The sequence below is a fragment of the Cydia splendana genome, chromosome 21 (genome assembly GCF_910591565.1).
Source record: "Cydia splendana chromosome 21, ilCydSple1.2, whole genome shotgun sequence".
Classification (NCBI taxonomy): Eukaryota; Metazoa; Arthropoda; class Insecta; order Lepidoptera; family Tortricidae; genus Cydia; species Cydia splendana.
This window is the reverse complement of record NC_085980.1, coordinates 10932093-10953674: the sequence shown is the minus strand read 5'-3', so window position 1 is coordinate 10953674 and position 21582 is coordinate 10932093. Positions and strand designations below refer to the sequence as shown.

At 37.0% G+C, this 21582-nt stretch overlaps 2 protein-coding genes across 2 annotated transcripts in view; both read left to right on the top strand.

The window, feature by feature from the left end:
• The window catches only part of LOC134801033 (uncharacterized), a 338387-nt gene that overhangs the window by 181854 nt on the left and 134951 nt on the right, over window positions 1-21582 (top strand). The gene's annotated exons all lie outside the window — the stretch shown is intronic.
• LOC134801026 (myrosinase 1-like) lies at window positions 974-20648 on the top strand. The gene is made up of 7 exons (XM_063773527.1): window positions 974-1023; window positions 1784-1908; window positions 2576-3246; window positions 3515-3714; window positions 14889-14997; window positions 19869-20107; window positions 20442-20648. The coding sequence occupies exons 1-7, from the start codon at window positions 998-1000 to the stop codon at window positions 20611-20613; spliced, it is 1542 nt and encodes a 513-aa protein (XP_063629597.1). The 5' UTR covers window positions 974-997; the 3' UTR covers window positions 20614-20648.

Below are 21582 nucleotides of genomic sequence, written 5' to 3'. Positions count from 1 at the left end.
AGTTTGGGAAGTGATAATTTGCCGTACAATTTTCGGCCACATATTAGTAAACCCGTCAATCTATGCGTCCAAAGTTAAAACGGCCGTTTTTGTTTTGAGTTCATAGCACGAATCCAGCGAATCCAACATAAAAACGACAATTGATGTATTCAAAAGGTACTTAAATACACAATAGAGTACGTAGCGGCCCCCTTTTTTAAATACCTGTTGTTAAATTTAAATAATCACGATTATTTAGCAGTGGCGTTAGTGTGCACGTTGATATGGTTGATGGGCTCTTAAAACTCTGTAATAGTTGTTTACGCACGGAATGTAGAGTAGAGCATTGGCAATGATTGTAGTGAACCGTAAGGTCACGTGAACTTTAGATAATCTCAATAGTTTACAGATACAGACGATAAATGCTGACCTAGCATTGTAATATTTGTAATGTTAAATTTGCTTATATTAGTTATACTCGTAGGTACAATTCTCAATGAAATAAAAAATATTTTTAAATAAGTTTTTGGAAAAAAAAAACTTTTTTGGTACAAGCTTTTATCACTGACTCGTCGAGACTATTCTAACAATCCCAAACCAGATATTAGGAAGTGGGTCAAATGTAGCTTCCAAGACATGATGCACACTAACTAACATATATTTAGGTAAGTAGGTACCTAAAAGCTTGTAAAGAGCAGACATCGTAAATTTTATAGCATTTTGGTGCAGCGGAGTGGTGTTAACGGAATTGGTACTTATAAACAATTTCAACCCCAATGATTAATTAGCGTTAAGTACGTTAATATTAACCTTAATTTACCATTTCAGTTGGAATTATCTATACCAATTTCATAACACCAATAATGCTATAAAATGTACGATGTCTGGTAATGAGAATAATCCGAGCGTAACGATGAAATAATAGCTCGTAAAGATTGCAGAATCGCCCCTCACATCAAGATATGATAATAAATGTGTGTAGTGTAAGGTGATAGTATCGAGTAATACGGCGGCCGAGATGAGCGGGTCAGCTGCTCTCATCTGGTAAGTATATTTTTATTATCTGGGTTAGATTCACTTGTAAGCTTAGAATAAATTTAAAAGTGGAAAAATTACTGCCGTGGGTGAGACTTGAAGTCACGGCCTCTGGATCGATACTCCAGCGCTCTGCCAACTGAGCCACCAAGACCTCATCCATAGCTAGCGAATCTTTCCACAATATGGGTCTAGGTATAGGTATCGATCCAGAGGCCGTGAGTTCAAGTCTCATCCAAGGCAGTAATTTTTCCTTTTTTAATTTATTCTAAGCTTAATAGCATCGTTAGCAGACGTTTCTGCTTGTTACAAATTAGATTCTCTTCTCTCCCCATTTACCTACTGGTCACACGAGCCCGCTGCAAAAATCCGTTCCCATACAATCGATCTTAAGGGGCCCACTGATTACCAGTCCGCCGGACGATATCGGCCTGTCAGTTAAACGCAAAATTTGACAGCTCCGAACAACTGACAGGTTGATATCGTCCGGCGAACTGGTAATCTGTGGGCCCCTTTACGCTCTCATTTTGAAACAGCTGCGCAAAACTTGGCATGAATAACTTCTGCTCGTAAACTTCTTTGAAAGAAATTAGAGTTTGAATTAGAGTGATCAGAAAAAAAACTAAATCTAAAAATAAATAAAACGTCATAATATAATTTTATTATCATGCCGCCTCCATACACTTTAAGTTACACTGTGTAGTCCACAGTTAAATGACAATTGACATGGAATCTCACTGAGAAATATCAGAATATTCTTATTTTCCAGTCTTCTTTTAATCTCATGGACCCACCATGCGTCTTCGAAGGGCGACATTCGGAAATTTCCGCCAGGCTTCCAATTTGGGGCCGCTACAGCGGCCTACCAAGTCGAAGGCGCGTGGGATGAAGACGGTATGTCAACTGAATCTCTTTCACACCCGGGGTGCCAACCGCCAACACTGTCCTGTTACTTCAAAACAGCGAAAATTATTACATAGAGTCTGTGCGGAAAGAGAAGAGTCGTAGAATGTATGGGGCCCAATACATTCCACGACTCTTCTCTTTCCGAACAGACTCTACGCGGTTTTGCTGTAATAGGACAAAGCATCGAAACAGCGAAACTCTTTAATCTGCTTCTCTAATACTCAGGTATATTCAAGCGATAGAGATAATTAACTATACCATCGTTAATATAACATAATAACGATGTTCGATATTGGTGGTAGGCCCTCTACGCCCTCTACAGTCTAGGCAGGAATTCTGTACATTTTTGAATTTAAGTGAGAGTCAGCGCCGTTTATTGAGCGCGAGGATATGGGGTCCAAGCGGTGCTTCCCTTTAATTCCTTTAAATGTATGTGCATACTGTATGTCTGTATGTACGGTCTATGAATTACGTACATTCAAGGAATTTAATTTTTGTGCCACTTTGTACCTTTTCACTAGCTCAAACTCAACCTCACGCGCTTAGCAACTACTGTACGAATTTAATGTTATTTTAACCACGACATAACATACCATTTTTTCTATCTAGTCTGGGTATATTTTAACATCACACTGTTTTTCTGTACACCATGCAGGCAAAGGCGTATCAATATGGGATGTAGCGACACACATGGACCCATCCCCTATTGAAGATCAAAGCACTGGAGACATCGCCGCTGATTCCTACCACCAATACAAACGAGACGTAGAAATGGCTAAAGAACTTGGCCTAGATTTCTACAGATTCTCCATATCCTGGACTAGAATTCTGCCCAACGGATTCCCAAACAAAATCAACACCCTTGGGATCAATTACTATAACAATTTAATCAATATATTGCTTGACTATAACATCCAACCTTTAGTGACCATGTACCATTGGGATCTTCCTGCAAACATGCAACAGCTTGGTGGATGGTCGAACCCCCTTGTTGTGACTTGGTTTCACGATTACGCGAAAATCCTTTTTAGTAACTTCGGAGACAGGGTTAAAAAGTGGATAACTATTAATGAGCCGAAACAGATTTGCTATGAAGGGTACGGCAGCGATGCCAAAGCGCCTTTTCTGAACGCTACCGGAGTAGGGGAGTATATCTGCTCGAAGAATGTATTGCTAGCGCATGCTAAAGTCTATCATTTATATCATGATACGTACAGAAGGATGCAGAACGGCACCATTGGTATTTCTATAAGCTGCACGTGGTTTGAGCCGAATACGGATACTTTGGAAGATGATCAGGCAGCGTTTGATGCTAGGCAGTTCGACGTAAGTATCCACTTTATTTAATTACTATTAAATTTAGTGGGTATTGGCTTTAGTAAAGTACGACAAACAAGCACAGAATCGAATATAATTATTTAGCTAGGATAAATCCAACTTCGAGAAATTAATAGAGGAGAGGCCAAAGTATCAAATCTACAGACGTAGATGCCAGATTTTGGTATTAAGAATAGGGTAAATATTTCCCAAGAGAGTTGAATGGAATTATCAAAGTTTGAAGTTAAGCAACATATATAAACTTTTGAAATTCCAGTGGGGCCAATACGCGCATCCAATCTTCTCAAAAGGGGGCGACTATCCCCAAGAGCTGAAGCACAATGTGGCCTACAAGAGCGCTGAGCAGGGCTTCGCTCGCTCCCGCCTTCCGGAGCTCTCGGCGAAGGAGGTGGCCTACATTCGTGGCTCTGCGGACTTCTTCGGAGTTAACTCGTACACGACCAAGATGGCGTACAGGTAAAGAAACGCTAGCAACACCAACGCCTTTGCCACGAATATAGATAGGAACTAGCGATCCGCCCCGGCTTCGCACGGGTAAACCTTAACAAATTATGTAAGTACCTACTTAAACCTTCCTCAAGAATCACTCTATTGACAGGTGAAAACCATAAAAATCCGTTGAGTAGTTTTTGAGTTCATCGCGAAAATAAAAACAGACTGATGCGGCGGGGGACTTTGTTTTATAAAGATGCAGTGATATAGAAAACACGAGGTAGGTTAGAAAGCCAAACAACATAATAAAAATGCTATAGAAAAATGCTAACAGAAAAGTAAAAATGTACTTATTGGGATAACCAATCGAACGAAAAGTGAACGTCATCATTTCCACGCATTTATCTTAAGTTTCAATTTAGACCAATAGTGGGACCGGATTTTAGCACTAAAAGTTTTGATAATTCTAAAGATGAAAAAGTGATACTTATCTGACATGGGACATATTTTTAAGCATATTTGTAAAATATGACGAAAAGTTAGAACGAGCGTTAGATATAAATTAGGTATTTATATATTTTTAGTAATGATTTTTTAATATTGAATTAAAGTGCAATGTTTAAGTTCCATCGTTTATAATATGTATGACGCTTTATAATGTAAAATTATTAGAAATTTTTTTAACGTGCTTCTTAGTCAAACTACAAATTAGCTTATTATTTTGTCGATATTGAATTAAAGTTTAATAAATCCACAACAACATATCTAAATTCTTAAGTTAATAGGCAAGCTAAAAATTTAGAAGAATAAGATATATGCTTTAGAATTAATATGCGTTTTTTGTCCTATAATATCTAATATTGAATTAGAGTCTGTAAAAATAAGTCTATTACTATAAAATAATATACGCAGCCATATTATGGAAAATAAGAAATTTCGGTGTGTAGCTTGCATTGTAATAGTAAAATATATTTAAAAAGGCGCGAAATTCATACATACGCCGCGCTGGTCCGTCAGTGTCGCCGGCGCGGCGCCCGAGACCCTATCATAGCCTACCTATACCTCGCCCCTCGCCTCGCCCCACCTGCCGCTCACAGCACTGTCTGTCTTTTCTTATCATTCATTTGTTTGTTTACTGTGGACATATATTTTTTTTTTTTTTTTTTTTTTTTTAAATAATAATAAATAAATAAATATTATAGGACATTTTTACACAAATTGACTAAGCCCCACGGTAAGCTCAAGAAGGCTTGTGTTGTGGGTAAGACAACGATATATATAATATATAAATACTTAAATACATAGAAAACAACCATGACTCAGGAACAAATATCTGTATCATCATACAAATAAATGCCCTTACCAGGATTCGAACCCGGGACCATTGGCTTCATAGGCAGGGTCACTACCCACTAGGCCAGACTGGTCGTCGAATATAAATTAGATGCGGACATTACGTGAAATTAAAGGGGTCCCTTTGTTTCCCATAAAGTTTTAAGTCATAATGTATTGTTTGTCATATAAGAACCTTCGGGCTCTCGAATTAAGGTTTATTTTTGAATGGCCTTAGGGGTCATCCATTAATTACATCACACGTTTAGGGGGAGGGAGGGGGTCAAGAAAATGTGACATGTTGTGACAAGGGGGAGGAGGAGTCACAAACTTTGTGACGTCACTTTAACTTCATCAGTGACCGAAAATAAATTTAAATTATTTTATACTCTAATATAGGTACATTTAAATAACAAGTTTTTGAAACGTTAATCGTTTTTATTCGTTTAATTTAATTTCTTAATCAGTTTGGGTTATAAAATTACTAACATTTCTTTTGTTAAAAATATTTTGATATAAAATTAAATGAATAATTGCCGATTTCGTTGAAGAAATGTGACGTCACACCAAGGGGGAGGGGTTTGCCAAATGTGACCAAGTGTGACAGGGAGGGGGGGAGGGGTAAAAAAACCTAGAAATTCATGTGACGTAATTAATGGACGACCCCTTAGTAGCAGTTTGATAGCGTTGACTCGGCTCGGAGAGTTGGTGAATTGGCGATTCATTCGCCGAGTTAGCGGATCGGATACCAAGTTATCAGTTAGTTTAGTGGCCGAGTTGATTAGGAAGAACATTTGAATTTCGAAATTGTAATAAAAATGTACATGATATTCACAACAATTTTTTACCATAGTTTGTCAAAGGACTGTCTCATTTCAAACATAGAGAGAATCATCATACTATCTTTGACTTACACTAGTACTAGCACCCAAAAGAAAAGGATGAATATAGTTTTTTGTTTTTATTTACTGACAAATTGGTTTGACCGACTATACCTATTTCTGGTTCCTATTGTCATGTCCTGTCCTATTCAACGTCAATATCATATTATGTATATTATAAACCAACTGCTCAATATTACACGTATACATATTGAATATACAATAAGGTAAGTGACCTCACCTTATTGTATATTCCGTGTCGGCCGTATATGCCTATATACGGCCCACCTTAAATTAAAATGTTTTTTTTTTAATAAACAGGATATTAAGTATGAAAAATTCACTCAAATAGGTATCTTATTTATTGAAGTTTCTTCATTATACCAAAATAGTTATAAAAATATTACGATACTCTTGGAAAATATACCTTTTATAAAAGTCCTATTGTGGGCCTTATTGAACACTAGCAGGGTATTACTTAATCCCGCAAAAAATAATAATTTTGACAGTAGACAATAACAGATTTTATTGTTTTTAACTTAAGAGTTATACATATACAAATAACAATATTTGGTACTTCACAACAAGAGGATATTTATAATAAGTTAAAAATAATTCTTTTGGGCCTTATTAACTAAAGATATAAAAATTGTCTAGTTTACGCGAAAATAGTAGGTAACTAAAGTCACTAAACATAAAGCTTTATTATTATTATGTTTTAACATCTGGGGGCACGGCAGTGCCCCCGCCAAGACGAGCAAAGCGCAAGGGCACTATCTACCTTTTCTCGAAGCGCTTCGTCGTTTTTTGGAACCCTCATAACTTGGGGTTGGATTATACTAGATAAACAAAGTTCTCGGACTTATTAAGCATATCAATTGCATAGCTCTTATACTTTAGATTTTATTCATATCTAAAAACTTCGATTTCGTCACTGACTCACTCACTTGATGATTATCAATACCTTTAGGGTACTTCCTGAAGTCCTCTAAGAAGCTGAAATTTGATATGTAAGATAGTTTTAGTACACAAACAACAAATAAATTCAAAATCTTGAATTTTTTAATCCTTAAGGGGATGATGAGGGGGTTTAATCTTGTATGGGGAATCAATAATCGCTGAACCGATTTAGTTGAAATTTGGTATGTAGATAGGTATTGTTATGGGGAAGGATATAGAATAGATTTCAATCTCAAAGTTTACCCTTACGGGCTGAAGGCAGATTTCAACCCCAAAGTTTACCCTTACGGGGTGAAGGGTTTATATGGGGAATCAGTAAGAAGTACATTGTGTAACAGATGCCCCCAGATACTTATTTCAGTATTTTTAATAGTAAATCACCCCCAACCCTTTAAATTAGGGGATGGAAGATTGTCATAAGCAACTTACAAAAAGAAGTGAAATCCCACCAAAAACATTTTGATGTAAAATGTTGCCCAGACGAAACCATAAGGCTCGCACTGTCAAAAAGTTATCAGATCTCTTGCCAAGCTTCTAACTCTACAAGCCCTAACTTCACTAGCTCTACACCTTAGTCAAAGTATGTAGCTCGGCCGTTTCGTTTCTACAAGAACTATTGTATGTATAATAAAAAAACCGCCCAAGTGCAAGTCGGACTCGCGTTCCAAGGGTTCCGTACATTACACAATTTTTAACAATATGTTTTTTTAGTGAAAAGTGAGTAAAATGTCTTTTAAAAACCCGTAGGGATCGGATCAAAAACTAAGTACTTAAGTCCGACTCACGCCACAGATTATACAATAGTTCTTACGAACTGATACTTATCTCTCAAACAAAACGCAAGTACCTACCGTTTTGATACCTACACAAAAATACAATGGAGTGACCTTCAACGCGCCGCTCCCCGCACCGCGCGCACCGGCACAACGCTAGGGTTGCTGACGCTTAGAAATGATAAATAAATACCCACTTAAACAGAGGAGTGAAATAAAAGGAAAGCTAAATCTTAAATTATACCTAATATTCCGATTATGCTTTAGTGTTTGCGAAATAGTCATTTTAAAAGGTCATATGTCCCTGCAGTAACCGCAGTGTTTACGCCGTTTTATAAACCGCGCAATAATCCCAGCAAGAATTAGTTTTAAAACTTCGTGTAATTTAAAACCAGATAGAGATTAATGTTACATAGTAAAGAAAAATAATAGAAACCCCATGAATAAAGGTAATTAATTATAAGTTAACCAGAGCAAAAATGAGTAGGCACTTTCCGGTGTAAACTTACTGTCGTTAAAATAAACATTTACCAAAATAAATTAAAAATTTACTACCTATTTCAAATAGATAGATATCTAAATCTATACATTTGTCACACATATTAAACATTACATGTTTAATTAAAGAAATTCAATACAGTGGAAACTGGATAAGTGGAACCTGGGTTAGTGGAAAACCTCTTTAAGTGGACCCAAGTTCTCGGTTCCAGTCCCTTGGCAACGAATTACTTCTATAAGTGGAATTTTGGGACCTCTATAAGCGGAATCCATTTTTTCGAAAATTTCTTATTTTTACCTCTGTAACTGGAAGCAGCCGTCTCCGAAACCTCTATGAGTGGAATGGCTCGGCGTTATAAAATTTGTCATTTTAATAAACCGTCACAAGGAGGGTAGTTTGTTTCGTTAACATTATGGTTCGTGTTTTAACTACGTATTTTGTATGAGATCACAAATCGTTCAGTTTGGTTCTTTTAGCCGTGGTGCGGTGCCGTGCTGTTAGATAAGCAATGCCTAAGCGCAAAATCAAGTTATTATATCTCTTCGGGATAAATTAAAAATTATAACAGACTGAAAAAGCAATAGAGACACTGTAGAGTTTTTTTTTAATCGCAGCCAAACATAGACAAAAATGTGTTCGACAGTATTCTCGATATTGAAAGAAATTTGGTAAAATGTGACTCAAACCAAAATAACGGATTTTTTTCATTAAAGTACAATCGGTACATTGATTTATTTAACCATACTGGTTTCTCTTGCATAAATAAATATTAGGAGTGATTTTGTTTAATTGATTTTGTTTTTGAAATTTTGAAAATTGTATACGAACTCTTGTGGATTATTTACAGTATTGCATTTTTTAAAGTCAGGATTACATACCGATTTTCTGTTAATACACACATATTTAAGAAAAGATGATTATTTATTTCTTGATCTTTTATTTGACCATACTATACGTGACCTCTATAAGCGACATTACTAGCATTCACAACCTCTGTTAGCGAGAGCCTCTGTAAGTGAGAAAACGTTTTATTTGAACCTGGTTAAGTGGAAAACTGGATAAATGGAAAACCTGGATAAGCGGAACTAAACAGCCGGTCCCTTGCGATTCCACTTATCCAGTTTCCACTGTAGTAGGTAGGTACCTACTACCCGCGCGATTCGAACTTTAAGATATCGCGCCGTTAGACTTCACTAGATATGAAATAGTAAAGATATGTGACGTTCCACGGCAAAAGGTACCTTATGGCGGCTGGCGCTTACGCTTATTATTATCGCCACTCCAATATTCAGTCGGGGCAATGGTACCTTTTGCCGTGGAACGTCACATATCTTTACTATTTCTTATCTAGTGCATCTCTAATTCATTTCCCGAATCCCGCCGTCCGTGTAACTATCGTAAAAATTGACAGTGCGGCGCGCGGTGACGTGCGTACGTGAGCGCGTGTGGCAACCAACTGGCTTGCTTTTCTACCGTGAACGGGAGCAGATTCGTAGGTATTAATCCGAGCTCGCGCAGAGAGTTCCATAGGCCTGCTCACGCTTAGCTCCACATTTCTAATAGGTTTTCCTGTCATCTATAGGTAAAGAGCTAATATGTGTATTTTTTTCATAATAAAAAGACCCAGTAGTTTCGGAGATAAGGGTAATGTTAATTTTTTGCCTGTTTTCTTAAATAACTTCTAAACTATTTATTTTAAAATTATGAAAAAAATATATTTGAGATTCTAATTCTAAAATGAGCCCCTTCATTTGATATATAACAAAGATATAGTTTTTTTTCTTCTATTTATCATTCATCTCAAAAGTGACCCCTTTATTTAAATTTATATTACATATTTACTTTACATGTATGTCTTTGGGTTATAGACAAGTTTCAACTTATTAGTCCAGTAGTTTCGGAGCAAATAGGCTGTGACAGACGGACAGCCAGACACACGAGTGATCCTATAAGGGTTCAGTTTTATTCCTTTTGAGGTACGGAACCCTAAAAATAATGATTATAATAAGTTTTTCACCTGCATGTGGCGGTAGCAAAACAGCCAAGCCACATATTTTGACTAAGGTGTAGAGTTAGTGAAGGGGCTTGTAGAGTTTGAAGCTTGGCTCGACAAGAGATCTGATAACTTTTTAACAGTGCGAGTCTTAGGCTTATGGTTTCGTCTTAGCAACATTTTACATGAAAATGTTTTTGGTGGGATAATTTTTTACAGTATAAATATTTCTTCGTAACCGTTAGTATTATCTTTTAACATGATTTTTACTGTACATCTGGGCCCTATTTCACCAACGTGACAGGTGCGACATTTGTCGACATCACTGTTACTGACGTCACAGGCCTTTATAGGCTACGGTAACCGCTTACCATCAGACGAGCGGTGTGGTTGTTTGCCACCAACCAGTGTTGGGCGTAATTAATTACTCGTGTAATTTAATTACATGTAATTAATTACTCGTGTAATTTAATTACATGTAATTAAAATGTTTATAATTTAATTACATAAAATTTAATTACATGTAATTAATTTTTCTGTGTAATTTGCAATTGTGACTACATTAATTAGTAATTAAATTACTCAATTACTTTTCATTTACCTTTTTAATAATATGCAAATATGAACAAATTTACTTGTAGTAATTATAAAGAAAAACTTTTATGAATTCCATTATACGCTGGATAACGTTATAACATATTTTTTATCCCTGGAATCATACCTTTACAGGGTACTATGTGACAAACCACGTTGAATATGGCGGTCGGCGCTTACGTCGCGTAGCACCGCATTAGTTTGCACGATGCACATCCCTGGTGCGCCGGGTGCGGGCCAGCCCCAACCCTATCCTGTGTGTGATAGCGGACAGACTTGACTGCCCGTATATGAGACACTGCTGCGAAATGCATGTTTCCAGCAGTGTATATATATTGTAATAGTTAATTAGGTACTAACATTAGGAACGTAAGTCTACTAACAAATCTGTATGAGTCCATAGTTGCTCGAAATAAATATTTTTCATTTCATTTTCATTTCATTAGTTAATAGGGCGCCGGTAATAATGACGTAAGCGCCGACCTAAGGTGCCTTTCGGGTTGGACTGTAGCAAAGGGGGGGCTGGGACTTGGACAATTGTCACAAGAAATACGTCAGTTGTCACGAAATTCCGACACAGAACTCATTTGAATTACCGAAAGTTCTTTGAAATCTTGTGTCAATTGTCATCATTATCATCATAAACAAGAAAGATACCTGTTTTTTGCCGGGTTTACTAATGTGTTGCAGAAAGATTTTTGACATATTTTTGTATTGCATAATATTACTTGGCAGAAATGTCGTTTGGCAGAATTACCTTTCCCATATATCATTTAGCATACAATCATTTCGCAGAGTTTTAAAATCCAGAACCATATTTTGGCATACTGTTGATGATCATAATAGTCTTTTAAACGAGTATTAATTTCGCAGATAAATGTATTGCATAATATTTAGGTAGCATAAAGTTATCAAGATGCATTAAAGTTAATCAGATAACCTAACCTAACCTCATCTAACCCACTTTTCTGGTGGCCGTTCGTTTTGGATGAGGTCGCAGTTCTAACCTAACCCACTTTTCTGGTGGCCGTTCGTTTTGTATGAGGTTGCAGTTCTAACCTAACCTAACCCACTTTTCTGGGAGCCGTTCGTTTTATACAGGAGGCCGCAGTTACAACCTAACATAATCTTCTTATCTGGCACAGGTTCAATTTTGTTTGGGGGTCACAGTTCTTACTTAACGTAATCCACTTTTCTGGAAGTAGAAAAACATTATGCCATAATGAAAGTATGCTGCAGGATGATTATGGTGCATAAAATTATGCTAAACCAAAGTCTGCTAAAGTAATCTTCTGCTAAATAATATGCTGCAAAATGTATTGTATGCTTAGTAATAATAATGCAAAGTAATATTTATGCCTAATTATCATTCTACTAAAAGTGTTTCTGCGATACATGTTATGCGAAGTGTATTTCTGACAAACAATATTATGCCAGAAGAGGGGAACCCTTTTTTCCGATATAATAAAGTTTTTTTTTAATAATACAATGATAGTGACAAACAGGAATAAGGCCCGTCCGATGGTAAGCTATAACCGTAGCCCATGGATGCCTGTGACGTCAGCAACAATGTCACGTTGGTGAAATAGGGCCCTGGTGCTACATTACGACACCGGTGCTATAATAAGCACATTAAAACACTCCCTTTGGCCGTGTTTTAAAATTCGTCATTCGTTGCAAAATTTCAATTTTTCGCACTTCTATCGTAAATAACCTATGTATTAATAAAAAAAGTTACCTATATAAGTAAGTAGTTACTGCCTTTAAAAAGTATAAGTGTCTAAATGTTATTAGACTTTTTGATTCTTTAAAACGTCTTTAGGTCAATAAAGCAAGTGAAAAATTATTAGAGTTAGACCAAGAAAAGTCTGCAGCGATTTGGACAGCCCACGCAGTGAAGGTGTTATTTATAAGTCATAATTTCATAGAAGTTTCTTCAAATCGGCCTTATTAATGAGAGATTAAAAATATTCAAAATTATCTAAAAGTATTTTAATCTATTATTTCATCTCATACGTTCAATAAGGCCCGGGACTGGACCTTTTTACCTGCACTGACAGTGGATCTTCTTAGCAACAAGTACAAATTCAGAATAATAGGGAGCAACTGCTATTTTTGAATGCTGGGCCTTGTTACCCGCCGGGCCTCATATGCCTGCACCTCACCTACCTTATTTATTTGTTTTACAAGGGGAAAATTTGTTGATTAATCATGCTAATATTGATACCCAAACAAGCGAAACATTCTAAAATTGAACCACAAGCGTAGCGAGTGGTTCGTAAAGTTGAACCTCGAGCGTAGTGAAGGTTTCAAGGGACGAGGGTTAAATAACATTTTCACTACATCAGCTCGTAAAGGCCCTCTTGATTGTTCGAAACGGATAAGAAGAGTGGCATTTAATTTGATGCAAATTTTGAGTTGTTTCCGTAGGTATACTCGTAATTAAAGCTCAGTTGGTTGGTAAAATTGACTTTAAAATGATAAATATTGAATAACGTTAGTTTGAAATTGATTTAAATGATAAAGTAAATATTATCGGAGATAATATATCGGATATCGCTCTTAAACAAAAAATATATGTCGCTAGTCATTTATAACCTAAAAGCGCCAAATTACGCAAAATTATATTGAAATGACACCTGTCTATTGAATTTGAAGAATACTTTAACAAGGGTGGTTATCTGTATGACAATGCACCTAAAATAATTTTCAAATGTATCTATTATTTCTATACTTAACACGATAACGAATTCTACGTAAACCAAACCGCGGGCAATCCCTAGTACATATAGAAATAAATAAGTGTAGGTAAGTTTCCATTAGTGTACCTACTATTAACAATATAACTATTTACCATTGATAATAATTTTATAAACGTTTTGCGTATTTTTTACGGGCACCGCGCTAATCGCTAGCCCGCCACCGTCGATCGCTGCCTCCTGCCACGGCGCACAGCGCGGCGCGCGAAAACGCCGCGCGTTTGAAATGTAACTCAATATAAGCGCGGAATGCATACTTACGTATCAGTATTTAGTGTCGCCGTGATTTTATATTTCTAATATTTTGTGTGGGAACTAAGATCTTTATTATGACCGTGTAATATTAACTCTACAAACTTTAATTCAATATTGGCTATACTGCTTAACCAGAAATCAATATCTAGACAAGCACATTGTCTACATTTCTAATTTTTTACAAGTATACTAAGTTGATAGATAATATCGTAATTTTACAATATCAGCTACTTTAATTCTTTATTGACAAAGTAATTCGTGTTTTTACGTTCACCAGAAAGCAGCTGTTCCAGATTTCTAAAAACCGAATATTGTGAATAAATTAAAGTGTTATTGAACATGTTACAGTTTTTTGTAACTTTAATTTTATATTTACATAGTTATTTAGCAAAATTGAAATATTTAAATATGGCCGAACGCTCCACCTATAATTTTCTAATATTTTACATAAATGTTATTTAACATGCATGCAATAACATATCAAAAAAGAAAAAACTTTAATGTTATCAAAACCCATTTTTGTTCCACCGCTGGTCTAATTGGCGTGTTCTATAAACGATTAGGTATAGAACTCTCTCTTTAGCCACATCCAGTTTCATTTGGGGTCGGCTCTTTAGATTAGGTTGGATTAGGTACATCACATCGCTACCTGAAGAAAGAGATATCACTCTTCAGTTAGAGATTTCGCAAATGGCAAGATATCGTATATAGGCGCATTCGCGAGATCTGTACGGAGATAGTGGTCGTTCATCATCATATCAGCCAGAGGACGTCCACTGCTGGACATAGGCCTCCCCCAAAGAGTGCTACAATGACCGGTCTTGCGCCACCCGCATCCAGCGGACTCCCGCGACCTTTACCAAGTCGTCAGTCCACCTTGTGGGGGGTCTACCCACGCTGCGCCTTCCGATACGTGGTCACCACTCGAGAACCTTTCCCACCCAATGGCCATCGGTTCTACGGGCACAATGTGCCCCGCCCACTGCCACTTAAGTTTAGCGATTCGGAGGGCTACATCGGTTACTTTGGTTCTGCTGCGGATGGCCTCATTTCTAATGCGATCGCGTAGAGAGACTCCCAGCATAGCCTAGTCATTTGAGAAATAGGGCCCCGGATGCACCTTGATCAAATGAACACTTTTTTCTCTTTCAGAGACGCGTCGCTCTACGGCATGTACGCTACACCGTCGTATATGGACGACATGGGCGTGGCGCTCGGCAAAGATCAGTCGTGGACGCAAGCGCAGTCTAGTTGGTTGCAGGTTTGTTTACTCAATTTAAGTAATTGAGTAAAAGGCGGTATTAAGGATGACTCACGCTAGACCGGGCCTTCGTTTTCTATGGAAATCACCACGTGATCGATCACCAATTAGACTCCACGACCCGGTCTAGCGTGCGGTTCGGTTGACAGCTGATATTAAGTATATCTAATTTAGTCCATTTTCCTCCTTGCCCGAAAGTATTTAATTCTCCTAAAGTGGACTGAGTTTCATTGATGTAAGTCTTAGAACATTTAGTAACTGGAGATGTCATCGCTGTCATTTTCTTTACGAAACAGCCGATTTTTACGGGGGAGGGGACGTCAAATGTATTGCTATTTCTACATGATTTGTACCTAACGTACGTAGAAATAGCCATGTCAGTCCATACAAAAGTGTGCACAATTGTGCAAGGTTTTCGGCAGAGGGGTCAGCTCTTAAAGGCGACTCCAGTTATTAAATGCTCTAAGCCTAAAGTGGACTGAGTTTCATTGATGTAAGTCTAGTTCGGGCAAGGAGGTCGTATCTCCTAAGAAGAGATCTTGATTATCTTGATAGTGGAGTGTTTATTTATGATAACTAAATAACTATAGTTTGGCTAAGGCCTAGTTTCCCCTCTGGGTTGGACGGTCAGAATGGCAGTCGCTTCCGCAAAAACTAGTGGTACGTCAATTCTTGGGATTAGTGTCAAGCGGACCCCTGGCTCGTGAGCCGTGGCAAAATGCCGGGATAACGCGAGGAAGGAGGAGAAATAACTAATTTGGCTAGGGGCAACACTGTTGGCCTCTACTATAGTTCGTTTTTTTTAGCATTAGAAAGAACTTGCAAGAAGGTAAGCGATTTTGACAAGTCCTTTAATTGAAAAACGCTTTTTAAAAATCAAAATTTAATACTTATGAAAGCAGAAGAATATAAATGATCGTATTAGATTCATAATTGTTACATATTTGGCGTAACTTATTTTTAAAATGTGTTTTTCAATTAAAAGACACATCAAGATTGTTTACCTTATTTCTAATGCTAAAAAAAACGAACTATAGCGCAACAGTAATCTAACGAACACCGATGTTTGCCGAAAGGAGTGGGTGTGGTAAAATTAATGCCCAGGTAACTGTATCCTTTACTGTTTTGAGCGAACATGTGCATCCTGCCTGCCTGCTAACGGTACGCTGTACGGTACCAAGAGCTTCTCACGCAAATAAAACTACGCTAAATTACACAATAATAAAATAACAGTGGGTATTCCTTTTGATTCTGCCGCTAAGCTCGGTAAAACACAAAGATAATAGACCCTAATAACCTAATACAATAACGTTACAGGAACTTAACTAATACAAAAGGCCGCGCGTAGCGGTCGGACCTTAGGTATAGGTAATATGCATCACAATAATCAAAGTGCACTTTTATGGCCAAACGATGTTTGCCGTAACGGGACCGGCCTACAAGACAACTGTTATTTTGAAAATTTATCTAACATATTTATTTTAAATATTAAATAAATAAATAAATATTATAGGACATTTTACGCAAATTGACTAAGCCCCACGGTATAAGCTCAAGAAGGCTTGTGTTGTGGGTACTCAGACAACGATATATATAATATATAAATACTTAAATACATAGTAAACAACCATGACTCAGGAACAAATATCTGTATCATCATACAAATAAATGCCCTTACCAGGATTCGAACCCGGAACCATCGGCTTCGCAGGCAGGGTCACTACCCACTAGGCCAGACCGGTCGTCAACTACTTTACTTATTACATTATTCTATACATATATTAATGCTAATATTATTGTAGTGGACGTACACGTCGCACACTGGAACCCGCCCATACATTGCTGTGCTCAAAACTACAATAAGTAAAATCAAGCAAAAAAAGTACCATTCTGCATTCGTAATGTCAAGTAGTGCTTATAATAATTATTATTTACATTATATTTGTATAAAAAAAATATTCCTATGATAAAGGTACATATTCATCGATAAACATATCGACAGCTTCCGGGTGAAATATTTTTGTATTCATAATTGGCAGAGGTCGTATGCTGGTGATGAGGGGATCAGAGGAAACCAAGAGCCTATTAAAAACATCCGTCATGTTGTCGATTCTGGAAGTTTTACGACTAAATCTCTCTCGATAGTTTTTAAAATCCTTATTCCTCGCTTCCTGGGCCTCTTCACTTAAATTGCCTATTGGAATCAGGTGCTCAGATATTATTGCGTCTCCATGAATAAGGATTTTATGAACAGTAGGTGTCATACGACACCACGGGTACAGGTCTACATATAACTTTGCTGTCTCTAGACAGTATGTCTTGAATTTACACGTATCGATTTTGTAGCCACTGGAAATCGTTTGTAAAATTATGTAAAAGCGACGTATGAGTTCTTCATCTATTTTAGTTATTTTGGCTGATATTAGATAGTTTTGGAAAAATTTTCGAGCCACATTACCATTATTAGTATTGCCAAAACCTGGTTTTGGTTGATCTATTATTAAGGAAAGTTTTTCCTTAAACTCTGTCTGGATCCTTTTTTTATTTTGATCAACTTTTGGTTTGTGCATTTTGTTTACACTCCAAGATCGTATCTCTAATTTATATGCCATGTGTAACAAAGCTTCGAAAAGTCGGATCCAAGCATGTAAAACAGATATACCAAACGCTAAATATTCTTTTCTCAGAGGTTTCTGTAGTACTTTTTTCAAGTCATTAAATTCACCGGAAGTAGCTTCGCATAAAAAACATTTCAAAGTAGATTTAGTATCTGACAATGCGTTACAGACCTTTCCATCTACCATTGTGAAATAAAGTTTGTGTTGAATTGAATATATTTTATCTTTTAGTTGCACATTTGTTTTTATTAAACTACTTTTTTGACGTTCTATCTGATCTCTAACTGTTTTTGAATGATCCGTTGTCTCTTTTTTATACTGTAGTTTTATAGGTCTGCAGAAGCGAGGGGAAGAGGGTCGCGGATTGTTCCAAATAACTATGTTTTTGTCTTCTTCATCCATTGTTAATCGTACAGGAACCAAAGAAGCGAGAAACATGTATTTATCGTCACATTCTTCAGTAACAAATTTCTGCATGTATTGCGTGCGACTTGAAGAGCCATCAAAGCCCCATTTGTAGTGCATGGTAAATTGGCATTCTGGATTGAATGATGTGATAACATCCTCTTGAACTTGTAACAGACGAGAAGTTGTATGATCCAATAAGGACTGCAATGGCACTTCTGCTTCAATGTCTGTACATGTCACATTTTCTGGGTAGCATTGGTTTTTTTCCTTCTTCACCATTTTATAGGATGGGAACACATCAGGGGCATAATTTTTTATTATATTGTATTGTTTCTTTGATAGTTGAGCTTCCATCATCAAAGACAAAGCTTGTACAGGTGTCACTAGGTGTTTGTTTTTATTATCATTTTCCGAAATTTCCTTTGGTGTTATTACCTGCTGTACATGTTTGGCTTCTAATAACTTCCGCTCCGCCCTTAATTTCATTTGTGCAGCATATGTTAACATGTCAGCGGAATAACTGCTGCGTAAAACTGCTGTTTTTCTGCGTTTTGAGCCATCACTGGATTCCACAAAATCTTTTTGAGGTCTCCCTCCTTTTTGTTGTTCTGGTTTTGAAAAATGCAGTTTAAATCGGCATTCACCGCTGAGCCATGTCTTCTCTTTTTCTAAGAATGTTTTTTTATAGCTGTTAGACTTGGCCCACTTTATATTGAATTGAGTCTTAAAATTACGTGCCTCTATGATGATTTTGTGTTTTAGATGATCAGGACAGTTGGTTTTAAGCATTAAAAATTTATAAAGGTCTTCAAATTTGTTTTTCATTGTTTTGTATTTACTTTTAAATATCGTGTTGCACAATTCTCGTCGTTGAAGTAAAATTGAATCGCTTTTCTCATCTGAAACCGTCGAAATGAATAGAAGTAACCTTAGGGTAAAATATTACGCACTAAATCATTGTTTTAGTGCGAAAAAGTTACATTTTCGCTACAGTAAAAACGCCTGATCAAATAGCCAGAGCAAAAAATTTCGTCCGTTTTCGAAAAATGGACAACATCTTTTGCTTTCGAATAAAGAATAATAATAACGACCACTTTTTTAGCTATCGTGCCTAAAAAGTATCAAAAGATGTTTTCCATTATAGGAATTAAGACCATTTTTATTAAATTACAATATAAGTTATTATTGTCCAAATATCACAAACACAAAAGTGTTTTTAGAATATAAAATACGTAAAACGTAATCAACATACCTTGCTCAAGATGAGACATTGCGGATTTTGAGTTATTATTCCTGCTATAACTTGAAACAAGTCTATTTAATAATCGATGCTAATTACCACTGAACGTGACATATGAAATCTTAGACCTTTGACATAATGCAACTACGTAATGACAACTGATAATGAAGGTATTTTGCTGCAATGAGGTACAATACTTCCCTGGTCATACATATATTTCAATTTCAGTACAAAATACCCATAATTGCTAAGTTGAGTTTTAAACACAGCAATGTATGGGCGGGTTCCAGTGTGCGTCGGCTACAGTGACAATTTTATTATTCGGGATCTGAACGCATGGAGTTTGAGGACAATTTTACGAGAAGGAAAATTATATTTTTAACTAGAGACCCGCCCCGGCTTCGCACGGGTTACCTTATCAAATTATACATCTAAACCTTCCTCAAGAATCACTCTATTGATAGGTGAAAACCGCATGAAAATACGTTCAGTAGTTTTCTGGTTTATCGCGAACATACATACATAAACAGACAGACGCGGCGGGGGACTTTGTTTTATAACTTTTATAAGGTGTAGTGATACAACACCTGCATGTCTCCTTTCAGATGGTCCCCTGGGGATTCTACAAATTACTAATCGACATTAAAAACCAATACGACAACCCAACAGTGGTGATAACTGAAAACGGCTGGTCGACGGGCCGTGGTCTACTGGACGATACAAGAATACAGTACCACAGAAGTTACCTCAATATGCTTCTGGACGCTATAGACGAAGGCTGTGACATACAGGGATACACTGCTTGGAGCCTTATGGACAACTTTGAGTGGAGACAGGGATACAAGTGAGTGGAACTTATTTTTTGTAAATATCTTTACTGGACGACACAAAGTCTGTGCCACACGAGTTACCTCAATATGCTTCTGGACGCCACAGAAGCACATACAGGGTACAGTGCTTGGAGCCTTATGGACAACTTTAAGTGGAACTTATTTCGAGGTACCTATATTATCGAGCTACTTAGATGTCAAAAGGATCTTGTACCACCACGGTAGCTGAACCTCTCTGGGTGCTAAAATACTGACAGACTTTGCTGCTATAAGGTTTTTCTCCTATGGCAACCTTAACCTAACAACTCTGCATGATCATATTATTGACATCATATTTATTAATTGCAGGGAAAAATTCGGCTTATACGAGGTAGACTTCCAGAGCAACGACCGCACCAGGACTCCGAGGAAATCTGCCTTCATCTACAAGCAGATCATCAAGGCGAGGGCCCTGGACCCCAACTTCGAGCCTGAAAGACTGCCGGAGATAGCGCCGCTCACCACTAGCCAAGAAACATGAGGATACTTAATTATAGGATGAAAAGCTTGCAATTAAAATAAAATTAAATTAAAAAAGAAAAAACCACCGTGGTTGCTTGTTGAAAAAATACCCTCAAACATATACCTAGTCCCGACAAGAATTTGTAGAAAATTATCATAGATGGTAGGGTCCTATAGATGTGCTATACGCGTGCGTCTGTGAGGGACAAAACATACGCAACGTGACACTGAATGGTCGTTATTTGTTGCCCACCATAATCCATACTAAATTTACGGTGGGGAATCAAAAAAAAATGTGAGACTGTGACAAGGACAAACAGTAATAGCGCTTTCGCTGCTACTCCTACTGAAAAATACATAAGAATATCCCGTTCGGACATTTCCCCCCACCCCTCATGCCTGATCCAGTTATATACTAGAACTAGATTCATAAAAATTATTGAGGGCGCCACTTCCTACGTAACAGTCGATCATTTTTGACGTAAAATGCTTAAACATGCCAACAATTTCGTATGGAATTTTTATAGTTCCTTTTTGTTTAATTTCTACAATTTTATATCGCACTATATGCTTGAAGCTTTTTACCAAAAATAGGGGATAGAGTAGTAGTAGTAGTAATATTAAAGCAACTCACAACACCTACCGAAATACCAACCTGCCAAAATGCCTTTCGTATTGAGTCAAGCTAATGTCAACCTTATGACTTAGAGAAGATTGTAACTGGCCACACTAAACTAAAAAAAGGATTCTATTCACCTATAAACAGAATTCATTTTAGTATAACTAGCCACCTTATACTAAAATGAATTCTGTTTATAGGTGAATAGAATTCATTTTTAGTTTAGGGCGGCCAGTTATTCACGAATTACCCTATTATTTGCTATTTGCGGTAGTTTCAAACAACCGAGAACAATGCCATTGTTCACAAAATAAGCTCTAAGTCCTAGTCGGTCAGCTTACAAAATTACAACTAAATACGCAAAAAATT

Excerpts from the sequence above, each read along its gene's own strand:
- LOC134801026 (XM_063773527.1), top strand. The coding sequence starts at position 998 with ATGAGCGGGTCAGCTGCTCTCATCTG. Across the intron at positions 1,909-2,575 it reads AGGCGCGTGGGATGAAGACG|GCAAAGGCGTATCAATATGG; the intron begins GTATGTCAACTG and ends TACACCATGCAG. Across the intron at positions 3,715-14,888 it reads ACGACCAAGATGGCGTACAG|AGACGCGTCGCTCTACGGCA; the intron begins GTAAAGAAACGC and ends TTTCTCTTTCAG.